Source organism: Prionailurus viverrinus, chromosome D1 (genome assembly GCF_022837055.1).
Source record: "Prionailurus viverrinus isolate Anna chromosome D1, UM_Priviv_1.0, whole genome shotgun sequence".
Taxonomy (NCBI): Eukaryota; Metazoa; Chordata; class Mammalia; order Carnivora; family Felidae; genus Prionailurus; species Prionailurus viverrinus.
Genome location: NC_062570.1, coordinates 62533583 through 62552591, shown reverse-complemented (window position 1 = coordinate 62552591; position 19009 = coordinate 62533583). Strand labels below are relative to the sequence as shown.

The following is a 19009-nucleotide window of genomic DNA, read 5'->3' as shown; positions in this document are numbered from 1 at the left end:
AGTGATAGAAAGTGTTTTCTAACCTGTGAGGAGGTAAGATGGCGATAAGAAAACATGGTAGCTTTGATGGATTAGAAAGCCTACTCTCAGAGGATTATAGAAGTGGAAGGCACTAGGAAGAGTCAACAGGAAAAATGTAAGCTTAGGTATAAGAGAATGGATCCTTAGAACAAGATTTTAAAGATGGGTATTCTTGGGGCAGCTGGGTGGTCAGTTGGTTAACTATCTGACTCTTGATTTTAGCTAAGGTCATGATCTCAGGGTCATGGGATCAAACGCTGTGTCAGGCTCTATTCTGAGCATGGGGCCTGCTTAGGATTCTCTCCCTCTCTCTCTCTGCCCCTCCCTGCTTGCTCTCTCTCTCTCTCTCTCTCCCTCTCAAAAAAATTAAAATATTAAATATGGCTATTCTAGTGCTCTATTTATGATATTGTGAATGGCTGAAGTAGTGTAGACAAAACAACCATTGAGAATTGAGATCAAGAAATAAAAGACTAAGCTTTTTATCAGCTTGTCTATATGAACCAATTATAGGCAATCATTATGGCAGAAGTAGTAACAGAGGGAAAGGCAGTAAGAAAGGTACAAAACATAACTTGATAGGGAAGGAGGCTGAAGGTAAAATAGGTAAATGCTAAGACAGTAGGGAAAGGTAGTATGATCTGACAGCCTGAATTTCAAAGGGGCCTGTATTTTTCAAGTGGAAGGACAAAGATCTAGAAAGTACAATGAGAAATAATAGGGCTCTAACACATTCCTCATTTTCAGACTCTATAGTCTGTGAACAACACAACTTATAAAAACAGCTTCCATTTGATGTGGCTGCACAGAATGTAATGTGCTCAGAACATAGTCTGGTTTCTGTTAGAAGAAGAAACTAAAGTGAATTTTCAAAAAAAAAGGGAAGTTTTTGACAATAATCTATAAATTCCAAAAAGTACAGTGTAAAGATTTGGGAAGTGATGAGTAGGTAGGGAGCTGAATATAATTAGGAGATGTCATAACTATTTGGTAATTGAAATTCTGATCATAAAGACTGACTATGAAGGCTAAGTTGTCTTAAGATGACAATAGAAAACAGGAATGGGAACTATGATGAGATTTGTTCTGATGGTATCTGAGGGGAAAATGGATGTTCAGATAGAATTTAATTATTTTGTTCATATCTAATTTATTGTTTTAATGTTCATTTTGAGAGAGAAAGAAAGAGAGAGTAGAAGAGGGGCAGAGAGAGAGGGAAATAGAGAATCCCAAGCAGACTTTGTGCTGTCAGTACAGAACCTTGCACAGGGTTTGATCCCACAAACTGTGAGATCATGACCTGAGCTGAAATCAAGAGTTAGACGCTGAACCAACTGAGCCACTCAGGTGCCTCAGATTCTTCTGTCTCTTTAATGGTACCTCCCACCTCTCTCTTCATATTTCCATTCTCATTCTGCCTCTGGGTCTTATTAGCTCTGGAATACATAGACACTAGTTAATGCCCTGTTATTCTCTCTTTTGAATACTTAGAAAACCAAACCTAGTCAAGTTTCAAGAATGTGGAAGAATCTAGCAACATAAATTTTGTGGAGTCTTTTTGTAGCAAATTTAACAAATTGATTTTGAGTGTCACATTTTAATTGAACTAAGTATGACTAAGAATAATTTGTAAAGGGTGTTGTTCTCTGAGTTTTAACTGTCGGATCATAAACATTTTAACTGTAGTAGTCAGTTAGGGTCAGATACCTATATGAAAATCAAAGGAAATTTTTAATCTTTTGTATTTGTTTGTATGAACCAGTTTATAAAATTGTATAAATGTATGCAACTTGTATAAATTTGATTGTATAAAAACAATAGTGATAATATGAATGAACCAAATCCTAGGAGGAGAATTAGAATGAGGCATGCCTATAGTTTTTTAAATCATGCACAAAATTCTTAGTATAAGCAAATTTAATTGTGTTCCTACTACATTTAGGAAAGTCCTGACGGTCCTGGTGTGTGGTACAGAGCTTAAGTGCAGAGTGCATTTCAATAACACTGCAGATAACCTGAGACGTGTATTTCTGGAATCATATGTTCTAAAGGAGTGCCTTAAGTATCCAGGCATTTCCCTGAATTGTGTAATAAAAATAATAACCTGTGATAGTATTAGTGACACAAATAATTCTCAGGATTTATCCTCTACAATTGACTTCTAACTAAGAAGCTCCTAGCCTTATGACTAGATAATTGTCTCTGTTTTCATCTTAACCTCTTCTCCTTGAATTGTACAGGATCTACAGACTCTCTTCAGCAAACCCCATGTGGGATGTTGCTTGATTGTATCAGAACTATCTGTTGTCAGGGTCTGCATGGGCAAGAGTGCAAAGTCCTTTTAAGTTACACCCTCTATCACTACTTTCCAAGAAGGACTATTCCATCTAGTACATTCTACAAAATGCTAGTGACAGTGTTAACTTTATTCGGGCAAAGATTCTTCACTTTGTGTTATTGGTCCTGGTTGTCTTCCCCTCCCCCCACCACACACACACCTCTATTATAAAAATTAGCTTCTGGAGAGCCTAAATGGTTCAGTCAGTTGAGCATTCAACTCTTGATTTGGGCTCAGGTCATGATCCCAGGGTCATGGGATAGAGCCCCACATCAAACTCTGTGCTGAGCATGGAGGCTGCTTAATAGTGTCTTTCTCTCCCTCTGCCCCTCTCCCCAGCCTGTGCTCTCTCTATATATATCTCTCTCTCAAAATAAAATAAAATAAAACATTTTTTAAAAGTTAGCTTCCTTTTAGAAGGCTAAGTTTAAGACAAATTTCCACCATAATGCAAACATATGCATACCTACTTCTTATAGGAATCATAAATCATCTCCATGAGTGAAACTGCTATGAGGACTTTCTAAATATAGTTTACATGATAATATTAAGTTCCCTAAAATGTGGGACTATGAGTAGTGGCTATAGGCACAAGTTGGATTTGCATGACCTGAAAAATACATGAAATGGAAAACATGTGGAAGATGAAAAAAAATAGGTACAGTACAGGCAGGTATTTGTGAAAGGGGTTCTTGCTTTATTGCTTAGAGTGTCTATGGAAGGTCTTTGGAAGGAAAGAGAAATTCAGCTAATTCATGATAGGAACTGAAGAATGAAAGAGGACAGTGGGCTGATTTGAAGTAAATCCCTCATGGTTAAAGGCAATTCAATCTATACATGAATGAGGGCTAGTTGAAAAGAAATAAATATGCACTATTCATACAAAAAAACTGCAAAGGACTGTCCATCAAGTGCATTGATGGGAGCTAGTGGGAAGCAACCATCTGATGGTGTTCTTATTTGAACAATCTATCTTTCACATGTCTGAAAAGCAAAGAGAACCAGAAGGAGAAACAGGATCATAACCAGAGAGTGGATTCCTGGAAGATGGACAACACATGAAAGCAAAGAAACTCAAAGGAAATTTCCCCCAACAGCTAAGCCCTCTTACAACAAGGGGTGAGTAAGTATATTTCTTCTCTAACTGGGAAGCTTCCCAATGATATGATCATGGGTCTTGTATCAAAAATGTTCATCCTTTAATCAAGAATAAAAATATTTTCTCCTTTTCTAACTCAGAAGTCCAGAAAAATTGTTTGAAGTGTAGAGTTGCTGAACTGGGACAGGTGAGAGGAAAGGTCCACTACAACATCCTCTATCCAGAAAAGAAGCCTGAGGCTCACCTCACAAAGAAATGAGTGTGAAAACAATATAGATGTTTAGAGATAGATCTGAAGCCAGAATGAAGACTCCATTTCCCCAGAGAGGTATTTTTCCATCTTTCCCATCTCAGCAAGTCATTAAAAGCCAAACTTGTAAAAACAAAACAAAACAAAACAAAACAAAACAAAACAAAAAAACAAAACAACAACCACCATGCACGTCTCATTGACAGATGTCTAAATTTCACTTAACAACCACCAACAGTATCTATGATGCTAATCTTCAACCATTCCAGCATCCTGAACTTCACTTTGATGGGCATACCAGGCTTAGAGTCACAGAACTTGTGGTTATTTATTCCTTTCTCCTCCATGTTCTTGGCTGTCCTCATTGTCAATGGTGCTATTCTCTTTCTGGTGGCCACAGAGCCCACATTTCCCATCCCAATGTACCTGCTCCTGGCCTTGCTGATGGTAGCTGACCTCATATCTACTCTGGCTCTATTGCCCAAGTTCCTTTGCCTCTTCTGGTTCAATGATGGGGATATAGCTGCCAATGCCTGTTTCACCCAGATGTTTTTCATCCCTGGAACATCTGTGGTATGATCAGCCTTACTTGTCGCAATGGCCTTTGACCGCTTTGTGGCTGTATGTGAGCCGTTACGCTACAACACAATTCTGAGCCATTCCTTAGTTGGATGCCTGGGACTGATGGCTCTGGCAAGGGTGTGATTCTTATCCTACCCATGCCACTTCTACTTCAAAGGTTGACATTCTGCCACATGGTCATTCCTCATACCTACTGTGACCACATGGCTTTGGTGAAAATGGCCTGTGACCATACCAGACCTAACCATATCTATGGGCTCTTTGTGATTCTGCTAGTGGTGGGACTTGATCTGCTGCTCATTGGCTTCTCTTATGGCTTCATTCTTCAGGCTCTGGTATGTCTCAACTCTCAAGATGCTACCTATAAAGCTCTCAACACCTATTCAGCTCACCTCTTTGTCATTCTTGTCACTTATGTTCCTGCACTCTTTTCGTCTCTCATGCACCGCATTGGTCACAATATCCCACCTCATGCTCGTGTTCTCCTTGCCAATCTCTACCTTCTTCTACCCTCAGTGCTCAACCCCATCATCTATGGTAGAAAAATGAAGGAAATATGGCACAAGGTGACCAAATGCCTTTGCAGAGGGCCTGCATAGACTATGAGTGCTGACAATATACCTGTGAGTAAATAAACAGTGAGAACAACTGACAGTGCTTTGCCCAACCATCCAAGACCCAGTTATATCTTTAAATGGGCTGTGGAACAAATAGATCAGAAGGAACGTTTGTGTGTGGTGGTTTCCCACATTTTGGCTTGTTTGTTTATTTGTTTGCTTTGTTTTGTTTTGGCTTGCATGAAGAACCGATGTTTATCCTTTCATTGAGCTATGAACTAAAAAAGGAAGAGGCCAAGATTGCTCTTTCTATGTCTGTTTAGACAGAAGCACTCTTATGGCACAGGTCTCCTGATGACTTTCACATCTGTGTTCACGTTCATCAGCTACACACAAGATTTTTCTGTAAATGAGCCAAGATCATCTTTCCTTGTCTTGCTGGAAAGTTTATACTTACTTTGGCTTTCTATTTTCTAATTTTTAAATTCTGTGTCTGTTTCCAAAGAATGTCTTACTACTGAAAGCACCTAACATACTCACTATCTTTGGATACCACTTTAACACGGAAGTTGTCTTTTCACCAGGATTATTTCTAATGCAACAGCAGTGCAACATGTTCACGATATTAATTAGATGATTGTGATGATTATAACAAAAATGGATGAATTTGAAGATGACATATAGACACAGGTTGTGGTATTATTGAAATACATATCACAGGTTTCATTGCAAGGGAAAACATGTGTCTAGATGCCTAATTCGAAAGACTTCTGTGACCAGGAAATTTACCTTAAAAAAAAAAAAGATATATGTTAACAGGAAGCTACCTGTTCCTTAAGTGATATTCCAGGGTAACTCCGATCATGAACAAAGACCAACTTATGTGATGAAGCTTTGCCACTTTGAAATATTTGAGTCATTGTAGTGCTTTCTATCTAATCATTTTAAGTACATAGTCATCATAGGGTCAGTTGCATAATGTAATAAGGCAAACACAAGATTGGATATTTAAGCAGAAATGACTCCATTTCCAAAAAAAAAATTTAATGAATCCATGAAATATAAGAACTAGTAAAAAATAGGATAGTTACAGTTTTAAAGTTAAATAATTGTTATTATCATAAACTCAGGAAAAATAATCCTAAATTTTTAAATCCTTTTTAAATTTCTATCCTGTGCTTGATATTCTTAAAAAGATAATGACACTGTGAGAAGGAGTTGTGCATGTACTTTTTATCCCTAGCCAGGACTTCTGACCAATCCTGACCTCCTCTCTACTCTGTTCAGCTCACCAGTCTATAAACCTTAAGAACATCCTCAATTCATGTGACTTTGACAGTACTAAATATTCCTTTGATTGTACTAAATACTCCTTTTCCTTCAGTTTCCACTGGTCTTGCCTAGCTTTCAGTGTAGGGGGATGCCTACAAAACGGGAGTGAATCATATTATCCACACAAGAAAAGAAAGAAACCATTATCTTTAGCCTGTTCTGCTATTTGTCTCTCTTAGTAAAGAAATACCCTAATTCATTCTTAACTATGAAAGTATTTTTTTGTAGAGAGTGTGTTGTGTAAGTTTGGACTGAGGGGAAGGAAAAAGGGGAGAGTCAGGTAACTAATCTATGAAGGCTTCCCTGGCCTTTTTGTACTTCATAACCCAGATTTCCCATCGAAGGTTGGAGCATAGAGAGAGGATTTATGCCTGATACTGACTTTCAGCCACCATCATGGTCAACATGTCAGAGTTTTAAAAAAGCAAGAAAATAAAGGACTGAGTAATCTACTGTCACCAATATAATATGAGTGATGGAGAAGAATGATAACATTCAAACCTTGGATAAACATGTGAGGATACTGGGTAATAAGAAACCATAAAGTTCAGGGCAATAGCTAAGGTTGAGGTAGTTCTATCCTAGAATAAGAGTGAATGGAAGAGGCCTATCTTATGTTTCTCACATTCTATCAATTTCAGCAGAAATACCATCTGTTTAAGTGGCTCTGTGCCACTAGGCTAGTTATGCTGGGTTTTTTTAATATATAATAGCTTAGGGAACCATTTCAACTTTAACTGGTTATGTAATAATATCCACTTTGCAGGTAAATTTACAGAAGTTCAATTTCTTTGTAATTTTCCCATAATTAAACAGGTAGTAAGTGATTGATCCTAAATTCTCTTTTTGATGATAAAATGTCTTCCCATGCTATTATGCCCATGTTGTCTCTTTAAAGATAACCAAGAAGTTGTGCAGCAAGACTAAGTGTAACATTGATCAAGAATGGTGTTAATCATAAAAACATGGCAACTATTATGTGCCTACCTCATTCCTAACACTCATAATTAAGTAAGAGTATGTACGTTGTAGAATAAACAGTTGTCACTATTTGGAAAACTGAAAATATCTTCCTTTTCTAGTTACACTGTTTTTAATGCCCCACCTCACCTCCATCCAATCTCCACTGTTATGATACACGTTGTACCCCTAGAAGTTGGCTGTGATGGGATGCATCAGCCAGTCACCATGACACCTGCCTTCTTTTTGGGTTTGCCCAAGAGAACTATGTTAGTCTGGGTCCTCAGAGAAGGAGACTCTATGACAAAATTAAACATGGAAGAATTTTATTAGTGTAAATACCTGTGTGGATGAAGCTAGGGAGACAGGGGAGACTGGGAAAATCATCAGACTACAATCCAAGTTTGACCATGAGTGAAGGAGGGAGAAAATATTGAGTGAAAGCAATCTGGATTTCTGTGCAGCAAAATCACTGGGAAGTCTTGAAGCTAAAGTCAGAAGACTTTTTTTTTCTTAACCTTCCAGGTGTGGCTCTGCCCTTAGTATCTCCAGGGTCAGTCCTAATCATTGCCTGGAAGCAATCTTTGGTAGGCATGACTTTGGCAAGCAGAGGGACCCTCATCTGGTTACTTTTTCTGTAGGATGAAGTCTGCAATCTACCTTCTCCTGGCTGCCATAATTTACCCTTTATACAGCTCAGCTCTACTCCCCATGGGTTCAAGAAGTTCCCTTCTCCCCGGAGGGGAAACTCAGAAGACAATAGTGGGATGAATTCTGCAGTTGATCTCAGGGCTGCAACTAATGCTCATCATTGCCTTCCTCCACTCTCCAATCTGGATTTCCCTCACCATTGGCTATCTCCAAGGCAGGTGTTGTGACTTACCTGTGTGGCCCCAAACTTCATTCTGAAAGTGTCTAAACACTTGAGGGTCATATCTCCTTTTTAGTTCAGGATGTTTTCACATGTTCATTTAGTCTTATGATAGGGCAAGGGAGTACCAGTATGTACCCAAGTAAATCACCTGGTTTCACATGATTCCTTCGTGCTGACTTGAGAAAGAAGCCTTACCTCTTTCTGCTAATTAGGTTCAAAGTGGAAGGAAGCCCTGAACCTTCAAAATTCTACTGGCAAGAAACAGGCTAAAAATTACTCAGCTGCAAACATATGTAATCATTCATGAAAAAGTAAGGATCACTAAGGGTGAAACCATGAACCGAGAAGATAGAACTAAGTTCCCCACAGGGTGGAGCCAAGAGTCCTAGAGAATTAGCTGTAAAACATAAAACCTAGTCAAGGAACTCCAGCTAGAGTTTGCTTGCTCAGCTTCTTCTGCCCCAATACCTGAGACTCCATTCAGATGTGTTGCCTCCCTCATAGTTTATGAGAAAATTGTTTATTTATAAGACCATTATTTATACGAACATTTGCATAGTTATCTATAATTTGTTTTGAGAGACTTAGGACATCTCAAGACAAAAATTCCTCAGTGGAGATAATGAAAATGAAGAGGACTTGGCATTAAATTAGCCTCCAAAGACTTGAAAGCCAAGCAGAGAGTGATTTAAGCTTGACCAGGATATCAATCATATGAACATTGTTCTAATTTTTGCATGGCTAGGAACAATTCTATAGGCATGAAGGGTAAACTAGTCAGTTAACATATTTGTCATTAACAGCACTGCAACCGGTTTCAAGGGTTAATTGCTGCAAGCTAATGCACACCTTGTGTGCTGACTGACATAAGTCCTTTGGTTGCAGCAGAACTCATTTGCTTTCCTTGACAATTGTAGACCACTAGCCTTGAGGAGTAAAGGGCCAGAAATTTCCCACATGATAAGGCCTAACTATACTCAAAACAGCCACCAGGGATGCCAGCAGGTCTGTTCAGGGTCATGTCTACATACAAAAAAATGCCTGGGCACCTGTTTCTCCTGCACATAGCCCCCCTACCTGCACTATGCCTTCCTGTAAATCCCTCTAGTTATACCTGGACAGGAAAGACAGTCTCTGAGACATTAGTCCACCATCTTCCAGGGTTGCTTGCTTCTGGAATAAAGCAATCTTTCCTCACCCACCATCATTTATCTCTCCAGTGTTGATTTTTCAAGCAGCATGCAGCTGAACCGGAGTTCAGAACAAGTTCGTTGTCCAGTAATATCAACTGTCACATTTTCAGCATGACCACAGGAGAGAAGTCAAGGCCACAGGAGAGAAGTCATACTGCAGTGAACACAATCAACCATAGATTAATAACACTTGTGAAGAAGAAAAATACCAGTGAGAAAAGAAACACAGTCAGGCTTCCTTTCCATGCCTTCTCTGATTTTCAGTTTCCCAAGTTTTCACAGAACCAGGTGCTGCTGCCAATTTCCCAGTACATTTTCCCAAGGTGTGCTGTGTTCAGACCTTAATAAATCTTTAGCCCATAATTTCAGCAAAAAAAACAACAAACCCAAAAACAAAACAAAATAAGGCTACTCATGTTTAGAGAATATCTCACCAAAACAAAACAAAAAAATATTTACAGCATGTGGATTCCCTTCTGTATCTCAAATCCTTTCAAAAAAGATTAAAGAAAATCACTCTCGATCTCAGCAAAAACTAAGCCTCCTGTTATCACAGCTCTTCAGGCTCAGTCCCCTTCACTACTGACATATAGGTCATTTACATCATAAGCCATTGAGCTGAATAGTTTGGCTTTGGTTTGAATTTGGTCTGTTTTGTAGAGGATTAACTATCTGACCTTGGTCCTCTAACCAGACAAGCTGGACTCTTCCTCAAACCTACTGCTCCTATTTCTTCCATTCATAGAACAGGCACTTCCTGTTCAATCCTCATTTTTTTTCCGCCTCAAGCCTGTGCCCTTTATTTCAAGTTCTGAAATGTCCTAGCCCTTGGTATTCAACGGTTCAGCATACTGGAAACAGTTGTTATTATTTCTTACTGCAGGCACAACACTCTGGAGAAGGTTCATTTCTTTCCCTCCTGGTAAACTATTGTAAGAGACTCACTTAAATAGTGGTCATGTGGCTATAACCATAGGCATCATTTTTACTGAATTCTGACTCATATATTAGTTATACAATATGATGAACAACACTAGAATCTTTCTGGTTTCAGCTTCATGAAATTTACAATATTCACCATTATATCTACAATAACCTTCTAGAAGGAGAAACGATATCCTCTGAATCAATGAATTCCCACACGTGGGCACAAGACCTGAACTCCACAGCTGCCATGAATACCTGTTCAGGACGTCATCCTGGGCACCCATAGAAATTGCCTTACAGAGGTCTGCATTCAAAGGTTTCCAGTATAAAATCGATTTTTGTAGCTATAACTATTAGCAGGGCATTCTCAAACATTTTCTTTGTGAGAGAATCTTGTCAAACAGTGAATTCATTCAGAGGAGCAGAACAGTTGACTCTGGGAGGTTCTACAAGTAGGAAATTAGGTCCAATGCTTGTAAACCTTTACGGTCAGGAGCTTCTCCTTTAACCTTTTCCTCTGAGAGCTGTCTGAGACTGGCAGCTTATGTCTCCTGTGCATATTCCTTTGTTCTTCATGGAAATAACCAGTCTCTTACCCAAACGTAGGGTGAACTAGCAGAGAAAATAAAGCAGTGACTGTAAATATTAATGTACTCTTCCTTGTCCTTTCTCATTGCCCCCAATCTCCATCCCCCGTTTCCCCTGAAGCAAACAAATACAAATGCATGCTCACACCCACATAATTCTCGCTCTTACATGGTAAAGTTGTGGGCCAGTTATTTTTGTTCAATGTTGTCTCCATATGGAAACATCCTAACTTATTTTCTATGCACTCTTTGTGTGCTTTGTTGAAAGTGCTTTTAAAAATATGATCAATATAACTTTCCCAAATGGCATGTCAAGAAAGGAGAGAATATGTCATTATTTTAACTTCATAGGGAACGATTCTTCCTTTAGACCTTTAGAGTTACTGAGAGCAAGGAGGTCTCCTGTGACATAGCCTCTCTGTGCAAGAGTGGGGCAGTCAATCTGCCCAATACGACATATCTCGTCACTAGTCAATACTCCCAGGAACTGCCTCCACTAAACATTTTTTCCTCATACCCACTACTGCTGGATGATCAGACAGGCTTCTGACCATGGGTTATGGTTACAGGGTCCTTCTTCCAGCACCCGTATTTGGTCAATTTGTCCCGAAACTCTTTGGTTTTCACTGCATAAATAATAGGATTGAGCATTGGAGGAACAAGGAAGTAGAGGTTCCCAAGAATGGTGTGCACATGGGGTGCAATTCCCCTACCAAAGCGGTGAGTGAGAAAAGAGAACAGTGAGGGAGTGTATGAGATAAGCATGACACAAATGTGTGTGGTGCAGGTGTTGACTGCTTTGTGGTGGGCTTCCTTAGAAGACAGTCGCAGTACAGCCCGGATGATAAGCACATATGATGAAGCAATAGCTGAGATGTCCAGCCCGATAACCAACAAGGCCACCACCAGACCATATATCCTGTTGACTGTGGTGTCCACACATACCATCTTCACCACAGCCATGTGCTCACAGTAGGTGGTGGGGATGACGTGATTTACACGAAAGGGCATCTTCTGGAGGAGGACAGGCATGGGCAGAATGAAAAGGATGGCTCTCACTAAACTCACCAGGCCAATGAGCCCAATGCGACTATTGGAAAGGATGGTGGCATAACGCAGAGGTTCACAGATGGCTACATAGCGGTCAAAGGCCATGGTCATCAGGATGGCTGACTGCAACACAGATATGAAGTGGATGAAAAACATTTGGACCAGGCAGCCCACATAGCTGATCTCACTCTGGCCAAACCAGAAGATGCACAGCACCTTAGGAATGGTAGTAGTGGACATGCCCAGGTCTGTGAGGGCCAACATGCAGAGGAGCAGGAACATGGGCTTGTGCAGGGAGCGCTCAGTGCAGATGGTGAAGATGATGGTGCAGTTCCCAAGGATGGTGATGAAGTACATGGAAGAGAAGGGGACAGAGATCCATCTGTGCTTGTCCTCCATCCCAGGAATGCCTTGGAGAATGAAGAAAGGTGGGTGACCCAGGGACGCATTGCAAACGGTCATGGTGATTCTTTGGGGAAATACCTGAGAAGAACAATAAATAAAAAACTTCATGAGCCTCAAATTCCAAAAGAATCAATGTTTTCAAAATGGAAAATTCAAAAGGTGGAATGTGTAGACACTCAAAAATGATTCTGGAATCAAGCTAACTTATGTCATGTCGTATAGTAGAATGCTGTCGTTGTTAGAGTTATAATAATGTGATGTAACATCTGACAAATACATATTTCATTTTGAATGTGTTATTCATGATGAACTGAATCATTATTCACACAAGACATCATTTTCACAAAAATTATTATGTGTAATTTTGAATGTGTATCCATTTAGAGAATGTCACTTGAAGCCTGTGCGGCAAACGTGGATAGAAATACCAACCACTGTGACAGAGTATTCAAAACCACTCTCAGTCCACTTAAGATGAAATAAGTCCACAAAAGAGCTGTTCAGTGAGGACCAAGAATGAAGCAAGAGACAGGGCTCTGGGAACCTGAGACCAGGATACCAGGATGGAAGTGCGAAGCCACCTCATCTGAACCACTTACCGGAATAGGAGGCAGGCAGAGTGTGGCAAGCTGGTCCTGGACACCTTCTTCAAATGTGTGTGTGTGAGTGTGTGTGGCTGTATGTTGCTATATCTACACATACATCCGTGTGGCTCGTGGGGAACACACTCTGTGCCCGGCATGTCTCCACTCGTCACTCTCGGCACCCACAATCCATGGTATGGCCCTTTAAGTAACCTAAGGAAAGTCCCCCTAGGTGCCCAGAATTAGCTCTTTGCTACTCCCTCCTTCCCAAAAGCATACTCTCAAGGCACCACTGCTATTTTGGATAAACTTGACCCTGGAGGCTTCCCTAAGCTCCCAGGGGATGAGGCTGGTTGACCCTAGCAGTTCTGGGCATGTTCCAGTCTTTGGCAGTCCTGGAGGAGCCTGAGAGGAGACAGTGAAATTAAAGCTAAATCTGGAAGTAGAGGAAGTCCTGGCCACTTGTATTCCAAAGGCTCTCTTTCCCAGATATGTATAAGTGTGGGAAGCCGGTAGGACCTTACTCCATGACTGGGGTAGTCATGCTCCTGAAGGCGTCAGAGGTACAGCCCCTTTTGTTGGATACCCTGGTAAAATGTTAGCAGCTCTAGCTCCATCTGTCCTTATTGTTTTCCAGGTTTTTTACTCTAACGTATTTCCTAGGCCAATGGCTTTACCATAGACGTTCCCTCAGGGTATGTTCTGCAATCCCACTTCTCATATCCCAGCATCACCTCAGCTTCTGGGTCAAGATATAGCATATTTGTTTTTCATTAGGTCAGAGGAAGAAAATTTGCCCAAAATAATCTAACACATCCATTGCATAATGCAAAGGACAGGTCCAACTACTCTCAAAATCATACAAAGACAATTCAGAAGTAAGACTCAAACGGCTAGATTCTAAATTGTAATCTGTTGGGGCACCTGGCTGGCACAGTCAGTTAAGCATTGGATTTCAGCTTAGCTCATGATCTCGTGGTTCATGAGTTTGATCCCCACATGAGGCTCAATGCTGGCAGTTCAGAGCCTAGAGACTGTTTGGATTCTGTGTCTCCCTCTCTCTCTGCCCCTCCCCTGCTCATGCAATTTTTCTCTCTCTCCCTCAAAAATAAATAAACATTAAAATAGAATTTTAAATTGAGATATCTAAATTGTAGTGCAAGTTCTGCCTTAGCCTCGCCCTGTAGGGAAACTTGGTCAAAGTCAGGTGTCAGCAGGAGTAAAGCAGGGGCTGAGGGAAGGAGTGGCAGAATGAAGAGCGTGGAACAATCAATACATCAACAGAAAGAATCATCAACAAATGTAGACAAGCACCGGGGTACCTGATCATAGTCATATCCACACAGCCTTCCCTGCAGAAGCTGTGCTCTGGTACCACGTCAGAATCCTGCATCAGTCATTCTTTCTTCTCTGTCCCAGCGAGATCCTGATGGATGACAATGACAGGTAGCAACCAGAAAGAATCCTTTCTTCCTAGCCTTGCTTTCTCACTTTTACATCCATGGTCCGGTGAATTCCCTGCATAGAACCTCTAAAGAATCTCTTCTTGTAGAGTGTCCCCAAAGTCCTATCAAGTGCTGACATAGTACTGCATCCTTGACCTCTCTTTCACAACTTTTAATCTTGTTCTTTGGATAATCACACTACCCAGGGAGAATAGCCCTGGTCTGATTTCTTCCAAAATCCTGTATCCCAGTCACTAGCATCATGCTTGGCATTAGTGGGCAGATTAGAAGAGTAAAATAAATGAATAAGTTAGTGAATAAGCAAACAAAATAATTTATTTTAAATATGAACTAATTATGTGTCATAATTTATGAGATCTTACATGGTTTTGTTTTCTAGTGTCATAAAAACCAAAAACAGAACTATATTTGAAGGCTATGCCTTCTCCTTCAAATGAATTCATAAATCAGTGCCAATCCAAACAAATTTCAATTATTCACTTTCCTTGTAATCTTGACAAAATAATTCTGAAATTCAACTGGAATAACAAATATCTGAAAATAATAATGATATAACACAGGGACTATTGTCCTACTAGATATTAAAATGTATCATAACATGGTTGTACTTTAAATAATTTATGGTACAGGCACCATATCATAAATAAGGTATGGTACAGGCACAGGCAGATTATTTGAGCAGAATAGCATCAATACAAATGCCTAAGTCCATATACCATATGTTACATAATAAAGACAGTATCTCCAAACCATGGAGAAAATATGGATTATAGATAATATAACTATATAGAAATAACTCTGTATATTTCATATAACTCATGATATTTTCAAGCCTGTCAATGATAATATGGGTTACTCTTATTTTCATCTGTTAGAAACAGAAAGGTTATACAGAATAATATAGGATGTATCCATATATTCACAATATAGATTAAGAAATGTTACATGGCAACACAGACACTCAGATCAATGGAACAGAATAGAGAACCCAGAAATGGACCCACAAATGTATGGCCAACTAATCTTCGACAAAGCATAAAAGAATATCCAGTGGAAAAGGCAGTCTCTTCAGCAAGTGGTGCTGGGAAAACTGGACAGCAACATGCAGAAGAATGAACCTAGACCACTTTCTCACACCATACACAAAAATAAACTCAAAATGGATAAAAGACCTAAATGCAAGACAGGAATCCATCAAAATCCTAGAGGATAAAGCAGGTAAAACCCTCTTTGACTTTGACCACAGCAACTTCTTACTCAACACGTCTCTGGAAGCAAGGGAAACAAAGGCAAAAAGGAACTTTGAGGACCTCATCAAAATAAAGAGCTTCTGCACAGCAAAAGAAACAATCAACAAAACTAAAAGGCAACTGACAGCATGGGAGAAGATATTGCAAATGACATATCAGATAAAGGGTTAGTATCCAAAATCTATAAAGAACTTATCAAACTTATCAAACTCAACAACCAAAAAACAAATAATCCAGTGAAGAAATGGGCAAAAGAAATGAATAGACAGTTTTCCAAAGAAGACATCCAGATGGGCAACAGACACATGAAAAAATTCTCCACATCACTCATCATCAGGGAAATACAAATCAAAACCACAATGAGATACCACCTCACACCTGTCAGAATAGCTAACATTAACAACTCAGGCAACAACAGATGTTGGCAAGGATGTGGAGACAGAGGATCTCTTTTGCACTGCTGGTGGGAATGCAAACTGATGCAGCCACTCTGGAAAACAGGATGGAGTTTCCTCAAAAAATTAAAAATAGAACTACCCTACAACCCAGCAATTGCAGTACTAGGTATTTATCTAAGGGATACGATACAGGTATGCTGTTTTGAAGGGGCACATGCCCTCCAATGTTTATAGCAGCACTATCAACAAGAGCCAAAGTATGGGAAAAGTCCAACTGTCCATCGATGGAAGAATGGATAACGATGTGATATATATATCTATATATATAATGGAGTATTACTTGGCAATCAAAAAGAATGAAATCTTGCCATTTGCAACTATGTGGATGGAACTAGAGTGAATTATGCTAAGCAAAATTAGTCAGAGAAAGACAAATACCATATTACTTTACTTATATGAGGAATTTAAGATACAAAACAGATGAACATAAAAGAAAGGAAGCAAAAATAATATAAAAACAGGGAGGGGGACAACACATGAGTCTCTCAAATATAGAGAACAAACAGAGGGTTACTGGAGGGGTTGTAGAAGGGGGGATGGGCATTAAAGAATCTACTCCCGAAATCATTGTTGCACTATATGCTAACTAACTTGGATGTAAATTAAACATTTAATTAATTAATCAAATAATTTAAAAAATAAGAAATGTTACAAAAAGAGTAAGAGCCTCGGGGCTCTTTACTTGTGCGGCAAGTAGTTTACTTGTGGAGTTTTTTTTTTATCTTTGGAAGATGAATTGTATCATTATAACTCCTTCAACATTTTATACTTCTTAAAAATATTTTTACCACATAAATGTGAATCCTAATTTAATGAATAACATTGTAACATATATTTTTGGAACATACATTTTTAAGCTCTTTGTAAATGGTGTTATGCCATGCCAGTTTACAAATCTTTATTTTTCTCAACGTTATATTTATGAGATACACTCATGTTTTGCATGTAGGTCTGGTGAAGTACTTATTACTTCTAAAATTGTATATTTATTATTACTCAATAGAGGTACTATGAGACATATACATTTTAATGAGTGAAGATACCACAATTAATTAAATTATTTGAATTCAGATATTATACTTTATTCATTGATTCTTCTTTGCTGAATATTTAGTTGGTTTACAATTATTTATAATTATAATGTTGTTATTAATATTCTCATATAAAGCTGTCTTCCTGCTTTATTGATTGGCCACATCCTTTAGTTGAATTATAAAACTTAGCCATCTCAGTCTATTTTGTCTGCTTTAAATTATGACCAGTCAGGCCAAGAGTATGAAGTCTCTAAGTGAAGCGTACCATGGGAATAGAAGAAAGCCATAGATCAGGGGTTTACAAGTGAGTAAACCAGGGGAGATTTCTGGGAGTGACTGGGCCATAGATTGAGATTATGCCAATAGCAAAAGAGAAAAGAGTAAAAGAGGCATCTCTTCCTGGAGCCATCTCACCTTGAGAGATCCTTATGAGTGAGGTCAGATTCATCATTCCTAACTTACTGAAGTCCAGTCTTGAGGACTCACAGACCCTCCTTTTTATTTATTTATTTTTTTAATGTTTATTTATTTTTTAATGTTTATTTATTTTTTAGAGAGAGAGACAACATGAGCAGGGAAGGAGCAGAGAGAGAGGGAGACACAGAATCCGAAGCAGGCTCCAGCCTCTGAGCTGTCAGCATAAAGCCCAATGCAGGGCTCGAACTCATGAACAATGAGACCATGAACTTAGCCAAAATCTGATGCTTTACTGACTGAGCCACACAGGTGGCCCACAGACCCTCCTTTTTAGAGGGGACGTGAAGTTCACCCAATTGTTCTCACTTCAAAAGAATTTTAGAATTCTTACCTGACATAAGATCCAAAAGTTCTGTAAAAATTCTGTAAAGATACCTAAGAATCAACCTAACTAAAGAGGTTTACTCTGAAAACTATAGAACACTTATGAAAGAAATTAAAGAGGTCACAAAAAAAAGGAAAAACATTTCATGCTCATGGATTAGAAGAACAAACATTGCTTAATGTCTATACTTCCCAAAACAATCTATACATTTAATGCAATCCCTATCAAAATACCACCAAGATCTTTCACAGAGCTAGAACAAATAATCCTAAAATTTGTATGGAACCAAAAAAGATCCCGAACGCCCAAAGCAATCCTGAAAAAAAAAAAAAAGAAAACTGGAAGCATCAAGATTCCGAATTTTAAGCTATATTACAAAGATGTAATCACCAAGACAGTATAGTACTGGCATAAAAACAGACACATAGATCAATGGAACAGAATAGAAAACCCAGAAATGGTCAACGCATCTTCAACAAAGCAGGAAAAAATATCCAATAGAGAAAAAACTGTTTCTTCAACAAATGGTATTGGGAAAACTGTATGGTGACATGGAGAAGAATGAAACTGCACCACTTTCTTACAGTGTACAGAAAAATTCAAAATGGATGAAAGACCTAAATTTAAGACAGAAAATGATCAAAATCCTACAGAACAAAAGGAGCCATCTCTTTGACCTTGGTGGTAGCAACTTCCTATTAGACACATCAAGGAAAGCAAAAGAAACGAAAGCAAACATCAACTATAAAGACCTCATCAAGATAAAAAACTTCTGCACAGGGAGGGAAACAATTGACAAAACTAAAAGACAGTCTACAGAATGGGAGAAGATATTTTCAAATGACATATCAGATAAAGGGTTACTATCAAAAATCTATAAAGAACTTATCAAACTCAATACCCAAAAAATAACCCAGTTAAGAAATGGGCAGAAGAGATGAGGAAGATGGCGGCGTAGGAGGACGCTGGGCTCACCGCGCGTCCTGCTGATCACTTAGATTCCACCTACACCTGCCTAAATAACCCAGAAAACCGCCAGAGGATTAGCAGAACAGAGTCGCCAGACCCAAGCGCAGACGAGAGGCCCACGGAAGAGGGTAGAAAGGGCAGCGAGGCAGTGCGCGCTCCACGGACTGGCGGGAGGGAGCCGGGGCGGAGGGGCGGCTTCCCGGCCAAGCAAAGTCCCTGAGTCTGGCTTGCAAAAGCGGAGGGGCCTGACGGACTGTGGGACTGTGTTCCG

At 39.3% G+C, this 19009-nt stretch overlaps 1 protein-coding gene and 1 pseudogene across 1 annotated transcript; one reads left to right on the top strand and one right to left on the bottom strand.

The window, feature by feature from the left end:
* The first annotated feature begins 3954 nt into the window (after positions 1 to 3954).
* Positions 3955 to 4889, top strand: LOC125176077 (putative olfactory receptor 52P1; annotated as a pseudogene).
* A 6365-nt stretch (positions 4890 to 11254) lies between these two features.
* On the bottom strand, positions 11255 to 12283 carry LOC125176126 (putative olfactory receptor 52P1). Its single transcript, XM_047877058.1, has one exon. It carries the CDS (start codon positions 12281 to 12283, stop codon positions 11255 to 11257), a length of 1029 nt encoding a protein of 342 aa, XP_047733014.1.
* Between the last annotated feature and the right edge of the window lie 6726 nt (positions 12284 to 19009).

What these genes read in the sequence shown, in the direction of transcription:
- LOC125176126 (XM_047877058.1), bottom strand. Translation starts at nt 12,283, where the DNA reads ATGAAGTTTTTTATTTATTGTTCTTCTCAGGTATTTCCCCAAAGAATC.